Source organism: Artemia franciscana, chromosome 7 (genome assembly GCF_032884065.1).
Source record: "Artemia franciscana chromosome 7, ASM3288406v1, whole genome shotgun sequence".
Taxonomy (NCBI): Eukaryota; Metazoa; Arthropoda; class Branchiopoda; order Anostraca; family Artemiidae; genus Artemia; species Artemia franciscana.
In genome coordinates this window covers 24,891,646-24,901,848 of record NC_088869.1, presented here as the reverse complement: position 1 = coordinate 24,901,848, position 10,203 = coordinate 24,891,646, and the positions used below count along the sequence as shown (strand labels likewise).

Below are 10,203 nucleotides of genomic sequence, written 5' to 3'. Positions count from 1 at the left end.
CGCAGTTTTTAGCTCTTCCTTGAAGGTATTATAGCCGACGAATAATATAGACGTACGTGTTTTTCTAAGAGCCTCTAGTTAGCGAAGATGTACTAAATGTTTAGGTCAGATCGAATGTTTAGTTTCTTTTTTCCTTCCTCACTCACATATGGAATGTAGGAAAAATCTAAACATGGGATCATGCTAATAGTCCAAACCAAGTTCTTATTAAGTCAATTTCCTTTGATATTGCGTGCAATGGGCTAATTGCTACCTAGAAACTGCTTACCAGCTTTCGATTGAAGCTTATCAGTACCTTTTCTGACCTGGTTTGATTAAAATGAACTCTGATAGAAACACTGCCGTAAGTTTTGTTCCTCTGAAGAGTTAATAAGTTTTATATATAATACTATAAAGCTATGCTCTTTTCCGTTATAACTATGCCACTAGTTAAAATAATATTATTTATTTTGTCGTTACGGGTAACAAGTTTAAACAGAACAGCGGGTATCAAGTTGAAGCAATTTTTTTTTTGCCAAATGCGGTTACAGATATCGTTTTTGGTAATTTTTTATTATAAGCATTAACATTCTACTTACGGACTTTAGCATAAAAGATTAAATTGTTTGCAAAGTTTATTCTAATTTATAGACGTATCTTTGATTCAGCCGTGGCTAGTGAAATTTATACCGGTATTATTCGCAATTCCATTTACAATATCTTAAATAATGCATGGGCACCACCAGGAAATTTTACTTTTTGGGGACGGCGCAACCAGGATTTTTAAGATTTTTTGCGCAGTTTTAAAATGAAAAAAAAGCTCAAATATGCATACAAGTAATGTGTTAATACCACATATACTGATAATTGAGAACATTTTTAAAAAGTAATAATTATAAAGACAAGCCACGTGGCTTCAACGAAACTAACTGGAAAAAACTGGTATTTAATCACGCTACCCATGATGATGATTTTATTAAGTGATTAAACATTTACACGTATTTCACTGCTAAATGTCTACAAACTAACACAACAAATAAAGAAAAAAACTAGAATAAATGAAACTAAATAATGCTACAATCAAAGGCAACAATCATGTATAAATATCAAATATTAACATCAAACCAGTCTTCTAGAATACAAAAATCTGTTCAAACATTTCCTTAACAATTTATCAGAAACCGCTGAACTAGGACAAAATGGAAAATTAATTTCTAAAGAATGGAGTTGTAGTTCCATACCAAAACGTTGTAAAATAAACAAGGCAAGTAAAGAGGAAGTGGCTACAAGTTTCACTTTTACCCCAAATACACTCTCCTCTTCTATCTTTTCCAATTTCATTTAAGAAATAATGCTATCCATTGGATATACAGATCTGCATTTTCAAAGTTGTTATAAGGCTGAAGCTTCATTTTCGTGGGTAGTGCTGATAACCCCTATGCCTTCTCAAGAAAAGAACGTAATTTGAGCTTTACTGAAAACAAATACGTTTGAAATGTTTTTACTTTTCTTACTTTCATAAACAAAAAATTATCAAAACTTTAAGGAATAAAAATCCACGGTCATTTGTTTCTTTTTCAGTTAGCACAAATTACGTTCTGGTCTTTTGAAGGCATGGGGGTTATCAGCCCTACTCCTGTTAATTTTTGCCCGTTTCGAGTTTGACACGGCTATTCATTTTAATTTCTGTTAGTTTTGAGTTTCATTTATTTATTGATAATGATTTGTGTTAGTTTTTCACTTGGGAGATTATTTGACTTGGTTTTTGCTCATTCTTGGTTAAATGGAGCTCTTACTTTTCTTTACAATTCTTACAATGTAGGATTTAAAAAAAAATCTGTTTGTTTTATAAAAATAGTCTTGGATAAAATAATATTTTATATCTTTTCAATTTTTTTTTGCATATGATGGCTTTGACCTGAGGACTGTGGGTAGGTTAACATCCCCAAAGACACAGTTACTGGACTTTTCAATAATGCTGAACAAAAGAGTTTTCTTAAAATTTTGATTGGATGTGTTTTGGGGAATGATTGGATTGTGGGGGAGGCTGATTGTCCCCTTTGGTTCCCCCTTTCACTTTTGACTCTTAAAAAGGACACTAGATCTTCTGACTTCCAATCGAATGAGCCCGATCCGATCCGAAGTCTATAAGGCAATCTGTTCCATAAGAACTTTATATGCCCGGGGCATAACTTACAACCCATGCACCTGGGCTCTGGAGGGTTGTGTCCACCTTGAAGCCATTGTTATATGCTCTTTGGACTAATGTGGACAAAATGGCTATTTGGCAATTTTGATTGAATGCGCTTGGCGGAAAAAAAGTTGTCAGGGAGAGGAGGAGTCTATTTGCCCTACATTAATTTTGAATCTTAAAACAGAATCAGAGCTATAAATTTTCAATCAAACGAGCTTCCTCTAAAGTTCAAACAACCACAACTTCCATAAAGAGCTTATAGATAGATAATTATTCGTTAGATAATTATATATATATAATTATAGATAGATAATTATATCTATAGATAGATAATTATCGATAGATAATTATAGATAGATAATTATATAGATATTGATAGAATCTTAAAACAGAATCAGAGCTATAAATTTTCAATCAAACGAGCTTCCTCTAAAGTTCAAACAACCATAACTTCCATAAAGAGCTTATAGATAGATAGATAGATAGATAGGTGTATTTCAAAAACCCGTGGGCCATATACACACAACAATATAAATAAATAACAAACAAGCAAGGAAATCAACAACAGTACGAACACGCACAAGAAACAGAATTCAACGCAAAAAGTGCCTAATGTAACTACAAAAGAAATTAATCATATAAAACTTTTTCTTCTTATTAAGGATTTATCTATATATACTCCCACTCGAAATATTGTGGTTGGGTTACTGTTTTGTAGAATATCTGGAAGCATCAAATTAATCCCATGCAAATAAATTTCCCGTAAATCCAAGAGCACCGGGCATTTCCAGAGAAAATGATCCAAGTCTTCATCATCATCTTTACAAAGGGGACAAATATACCGCCTATCAGCACCAACTATCATTTTATTTTTGTCGAACGTTTTTTGCCTGTTCTGGATTGGAAGACAATTTGCCCTAAGCTGAATCCAACGACGTAGAATCATAGCCGGTAAATTAAATTTAAAATAAACTTCCTCCCCAAAACTAGGTTTTGCCTGATCATAATGTTTTAGGCTTATAGAATCAAAAACCAGCCCTTGCCAATGCTGAATCTCCTGACTCTCTAATATAAATCGTACCTGGCTTTCTAAATTTGTTGGTACATCACTAGAGCAAAGACCATTATTCCATAAATAAGGCATTCCTACTTTCTCTAATAATGATTTAATTTGGGATGGCCACGAGGTTTTTAAACCACATTTCAACATCTCTTCATATGCCACTCTTACAAGTCTATCTTCATTACTCTTAGTTACTCTAAGAATCTAAGCATTAAAATATACCTACGTAGCTTTAAAGAAAACAGGCCCATATCACCTTTCAGAATCTGTGAATGAGTTGTCTGATGTATACCAAACACTCTTTTATAATACTGGAGCTGAAGGGACTCCAGTTGCTGCACCGTTTCTCCACGCCATATCTCTGCTCCATATTCTATCATGGGTAAAATTTTTGTGTTAAATATTCTTTTATGCATTTTTAGGTTTTTAATCCCCATTATCGTCGGGTTTCTAAATATAGCTGACATGGCCACCCTACCTCTCTTAATTATTTCATCAACATGACTCCTTAGGCTTCCATTTTCCGATAAGATAAAGCCTAAATATTTTATTCTTTACTTGTAAATAGTTCCTTATTATTAAATTTAAATTTAAATGTAATAATAATGCCCCCATAATGCCCCCTGAGGATAACTTAAAACCCTGGCCCCCAGACTCTGGGGGGTTGTGCCAATCCCAAGGGCCTTGAAATTTCATCTTTGAACTGCTTTTGAACAAATGGCTATCTCAAAGTATCAGTAATTATTGCTCATCAAAATGTAAATTTCTGAATATAAAAGCTTAATAGCTATAACATACAATTATCAGTCATTAATCTTATTCAAGGACAAACTTATTTTGTCTAGTGTTTTTTGTTTGTTTTTTTTGTTTTTTAAGAAAAATATCTGTTTTGTATTCACTTTCTTGTGGAAGTCTCAAAAGCCATTCTAATCCTTTCATCCTACGATATTAAACGACAAAATACCTTTAAAATGGTTTAACTTTCTTAACTTTAATAAATGAAAAATGATTAAGACTTTAAGGAATATATATCAGCAATGTATGCTAAACTGACAATCCACAGTATTTTTTCTTTAGTAAAGTGCATATCCTGTCCTGGCCTTGAGAAGGTATGTGGGTTGTCAAAGACCTAATTTCTAGACCTTTCAATTACGCTGATCAAAATGGCTATCTCAAAATTTTGATTAGGTGTATTTTGGGAATTAATTGGGGGGCTCGTCACCCTCCAATCACTTCTGGCTATTAATAGGACACTAGTTCTGTCAATTTTCAATTGAACGAGCCTTTTTTGAAGTTTCCACGACAACAAATGGCCATCTCAAAATTTCTGTCAGGTGTATTTCGGGAAAATACGAGGTTAGGAGGTTATCCACCTTCCTATCACTCTCAATGTTAATAAGGACACTAGAACTTGTTACGAATTCTATGGGCCCCCTTCGAAGCTTATGCGAGCACCCTTTCTACATAAGCCTTATATACTCCCAGGACCCAGCTTATAACCCTTGCCTTGAGGGATGTGGGGAGGGGGTTGTCATCCTCAAGGACATAATTTCTGAAACCTTTCAATTAAGTTGAACGAAATGGCTATCTCAAAATTTTAATTGGATGTGTTTGGGGAAATGGTGGGCGTGGGAGGGGTATTAGTTGCCCTCCGATCACTTTCGACTATTAAAAAGAACACTAGCCCTTTCGATTTCCAATCCAATGAGCTCTTTTCGAAGTTACTACGACAAAAAATGGCCATCTCAAAATTTCTCTCAGATACACAATTTTCTCTCAGATTGCATTTTTGGAAAATGCAAAGTGGGGGGGGGGGGGTTATCCGGCATCCGATCACTCTGAATCTTAAAAAAGGCACTAGAACTTCTGATTACCAATCCTATAAGCCCCCTCCGAAGTTTATACGATCATCCTTTCTATATATATATACCTTATATGTCCCCAGAGCATAACTTGCAACCCTTGCCACGAGGGCTGTGGATGGGAGGTTATCATCTTCGAAGACATAATTTCCGGACAATTCATTGACGTTGAACAAAATGACTATCTAAAAATTTTAATTGGATGTGTTTGGGGAAATGGTGGGCGTGGGAGGACGGGTTAGTTGCCTTCCAGTCACTTTCAACTATTAAAAAGAGAACTAGCCCTTTCAGTTTCCAATCGAATGAGCCCTCTTCAGAGTTTCTACGACAGCACATGTTCATCTCAAAATTTCTATCAGATGCATTTCGGGAAAATATGAAGTGGGGGGGATATCCACTCTCCGGTCACTGTAAATCTTAAAAAGGGCACTAGAAATGCATGGTATTAATCCAATGAGCCTCTTCCGAAGTTTATACGATCACCCTTTCTATATACGCCTTATATGCCCCAAGGACATAACTTACAACTCTTGCCCTGAGGGCTGTGGGAGAAGGTTGTCATCTCAAAGACATAATTTCCGGACCTTTCAATAACGTTGAACAAAATGGCTATCTCAAAACTTTCATTGGATAGGTTTGTGGAAATGGTGGGTATGGGAGGAGGGTTTAGCTACCCATTGAATTTCCAATCCAATGAGCTCTTTTCGAAGTTTCTATGACAACAAATGGCCGTGTCAAAATTTCTATCAAATGCATTTCAGGAGAATACAATGCGTAGGGGGGGTATACAACGTCCGATAGCTGAATCTTAAAAATAGCACAAGAACTTTTGATTACCAATCCTGTAAGCCCCCTCCAAACTTTATGTGATCACACTTTCTATATATATACCTTATGTACCCCCAGGGCGTAACTTACAACCCTTGCCCTGAGGGCCCTGGGGGGCTCGTCATCCTCTATGACATAATGTTCGGACCTTTCATTTACGTTGAAAAAAATGGCCATCTCAAAATTTTGATTAGATGTGTTTGGGAAAATGGTGGGCCTGGAAGGGGGTTAGTTGCCCTCCAATCCCTTTGAATATTAAAAAGGGCACTAGCCCTTTCAATTTCCAATCGAATGAACCTTTTTTCGAAGTTCCTACGGCAAAAAAGGCAATATCAAAATTTCTATCTGATTCATTTTGGGAAAATACGAGGTGGGTGGGGGGTATTCACCCTTCCATTACTCTGAATCCCAAAAGGGCACTGAAAATTCTCATTGGCAATCCAATAAACCCCCTCCAAAGTTTATTAGATTACCCTTTCTATATACATTTTATATATAAAAATATAAGAACTTACAATCCTTGCCCTGAGGGATGTAGGGGGGGGGGGGATGCCATCCTCAAATGCATAATTTCCGGACCTTTCGACTATGTTAAACAAAATAGCTATCACAAAATTTTGATTGGATGTGTTTGGAGAAATGGTGGGCTTGGGAGGGGGGCTTGTTGCCCTCCAATTACCTTCGACTCTTACAAAGGGCAATTGCCCTTTTGGAATTCCAATCGGATGAGTCCTTTTCAAAGTTTATGTGGCAATTCCTTTGATACGATGTAACTCTGGTCTACCAACCCCCCCCCCCCCCTCCTGTCCGCTACAAAAATGATAATAAATAATACATTGTGGCCACGTCGCTCTTTAGTTGGGCACCACTATTGTGCTGCCTATGATGTACGGATAATTTTCTGTATATTACTATCATTTTCGCTTTATTTGGGGTATTTGGCTCCAACTTTGCTCCGCTCCCCCCAGGATTTTGACAAAATCTCGTCACTGCATGCTGCTTTTTTTTCGAAAATAATCTCTCCCTTGAGAGTGAATATTTCATTTGTAATCAACTGAAGAAATGAACCAATCATTCTTGTCTAGAGAAGGTTTAATAAAAGGATATTTCCAACCATTCAGATGAGTATATTGTAATCTTAAAATGTTTCCTTCATTTGACAGGTGATCAACAAGACTGTAGGAGCGTTATAAAAAATGACCGGTGGCTATTAAAGTGATTCACATATGCATTGAGTAGACGTACTGGTGAGAAATTGCACTTTAAGTGTGCTATTAGTTAGCAATTTCTTTAATAAAATGAAAATAGCTTAAATTCATATTAATCCAAGGAAAATGGGGGGCAAATATACGGAGGGCTATGTCCCAAAGTGAAGCTTCTGTTGTTTGCGTTTTTACTATGAGGAGGGGGTGTAAGATTTCATGCAGAAATGCGCTTGCTATTTAAATGTGGAGATTATGTCATAATATAATGCTACAGAGTCTGTGGTAATACTTTGACTTATCCTATATCTTTGCTTAAGCAGTGCTATTCCCCGGCCTATGATTTTTGTTTCTGCTTTATGTAGCTCGCTGATGTAAATGCTATTTAGGCTTTATTTGGCCCGATGAGATCAATACTAGTTGTTAACATAAATCGGCTAGCTCACGAAAAATAATAAATAATTTTTCAATAAATAATATATGTTAAAAGTTTACTACAACAAATTAAATGTTACAGAATCTAAATTCATTGAAAATTACCAGCAAATGAATAGCGCGAAACCCAGGACTATTAGAATAGATCTTGGTTCAATAATGAGATTCAGCATCCTGTGCTGGGCGTGGGGGCTAGGGGAAGTGGGGGGATATCTACTGCAGCATTAGTGGTGAATCTGGCTGAAAAAAGTTGGGTGTGTACGACATTCAGCTTCACCTACCTGAAAGCTTGTTTAAGCTACTGTCGTCTGCAGCAACTCATTGTTGACAATTTTGGTAAAGGCCAAGCACCGGCACGCATATTTATGATTGTTTAATTTGTATTTATTGTTTATAATGTTTACCATGTTTGTTAAATAGTTACTTTTTCTTCGCTACAAATTCAATAGCATAGAACCTACTTCAATATCACCCCCTCTTGCCCCCCAATAAATGTTGTAGGTACACCTCTAAGGAAATACAAAAAAAATAGACTGATAGATGGATAAACCTGATATATGTTGAGATAAATTATTGGAAACCCTTGGCCCTTTCTTTTTTCTGTATCTATCTTCCCTCTCTCTCCTCTCGACTGCATTATCTCTCCACATGTTTGTCTGTTAAACGGAACGCATTCAGTAAGCGAAGCAAGGTTAATCCTAATGAAATATACCAAAACATGATGATAACATAATATTTTAGAAATAAAATTACAGAAACTACGACAAAGAATTATGGAAAGCATGTCACACAGAACGCATTGTATTAAATACTACACATAATCTAACCTAACCCCTAACCACCTAGATATATCAAATATTTAATAAAAATATGCTTACAACGTAGTTTTCTCACTCCAATAAGCAAGTCATAACCGATCCAGGAAGAGAAAAGTGATTTCTGTTGGATCTTTCACAGAATAATTCTTAAGCGCGTTCCCTATAACAGACAAGTACCTCCCTCCTTCTTTACCCTCTCTCTCTCTCTCTTTATCTCAATACCTTACTCTCTTTATTAATGTTACCTAGAACTATTTCTTACAACGTCAGTTTCTCAGACTCAGTAACAGTATCCAACTTAGTCAGTCCTATCAAATTTTAACTTGAGTAAATGAGTCTCCCGGAGTATGTTCGAAGAATTGTTTGTTTTTTATAAATGTTGCTTGCTCTAATTGACCACATTTCAGACCGATTCTAGTCAAAAACCCGAACCTGTAATTGAAGAGCCAAAGAAGTTGTCTTCTGTGTATGACCGACTTTATGCAAATTCGAAGCCAAAAGTAAGGAAGAGAATAGAAGAAAACCCTAAGAAAGTTGAGAAACCCAAGAAGAAACCAGTTAAAAAGGAAAGGTCATTTAACGTAGATCATAAAGTTATATCTGTCACTCCTGGACTGCATGTTGAGAATGAAAAAGAAGCCAAACCGAGAGTCAGTGTCTATGATCGACTTTACAAAACGACGACCGAATCTCGACGAGCCCAACAAAAAGTTACTTTACCACAGGTAATTTTTACTCTTTTTTTTACTTATTTACTTACTTATTACTCATTTTACTTACTTACTCATTTATTTTCTTGCTTATTTTTGCAGGCTGTTTATGATTTTTTTTTTTTTTTTTGAAAAATCGTTATCTAGAAAAAAAATATATGTTTATGAAAGTCAAGGAAATACGACATTCCCGATTCTTGTGAATATTGGAATAGTAAAAAGAATAAAACATAGTTTACTCAAACTTTACCTTTAAGAGTTGGCAGATCATACTACAAAATTATTCCTATCAATACTGTCAGGAAAGTACACTTTGGTTTGGTTTAACTGCATTAAAAATCTGATGCTGGAACATAATCATTAAAGTTAAAGTAGTACCTACAACCTAGTACAGAGCTATCCATGGCCTAGTATCCGAAATTTATATTAAAAAATGTTTTTAAAGAAACCGTTTTGCGTTAACTACGTCCCAAATAATTTTATTTTAAAAACGGTACTTTTTATTCGCATCCAACTTTAAAGTAATGTTTATTTCGAGGATACAAGGCACCCTTTGGGTTCTTTGTAGCCATAAAGACAGTAACTTTGTCTCAGTCCCTGTTGCGATGAATGAAGTATTGGTCAACTAAAGCAACGGGGGTTCGCAGAAGAAGGGCAGACTAGATACATACCTTGTTCCTTAGGAGACCAAAAACAGAAAGAAAGAAAATACTGTTGTATTGGAACAAATGTGTGTACAGGATATGTCGTTTTTTGGGTATAATTAAAAAAAAAAAAAATCAAAAATGAAGTTTTTGAAAAGAGGATCCAATGACACGCCTCCATAACAGCTGATGCATGATTTTACACCATTGCAAACCTTTGTATGAGGTTGCAAATGAATGAACTCTGTTAGCAGGAGTAAAAACATAACTGTCTATACTAACCTTTTATTTTATGTGGGCATCGTGTATCAAACAGTTCGTGGTAACGAACTGTAGTAAGGAGCGACCCGGCTCAATAGTAACCAAAACTCTAAAAAATGGGATCGCAAATCTAAAAGATTTGGGATGAAAGAGGCTGCTTCCTCATCAACGCCCCGCTCTTTACGCTAAAGTTTCTTACTGTTTTAA

General features: G+C 35.7%; 1 protein-coding gene across 1 annotated transcript in view; it reads left to right on the top strand.

The window, feature by feature from the left end:
* The first annotated feature begins 220 nt into the window (after nt 1–220).
* Nucleotides 221–10,203, top strand: part of LOC136029041 (uncharacterized) — a 33,439-nt gene continuing 23,456 nt past the window's right edge. Inside the window, exons 1-2 of the mRNA XM_065707077.1 lie at nt 221–343; nt 8,789–9,106. Coding sequence (XP_065563149.1) covers nt 320–343; nt 8,789–9,106 — 342 coding nt within the window. The 5' untranslated portion in view covers nt 221–319. The remainder of the gene's footprint in view (nt 344–8,788; nt 9,107–10,203) is intronic.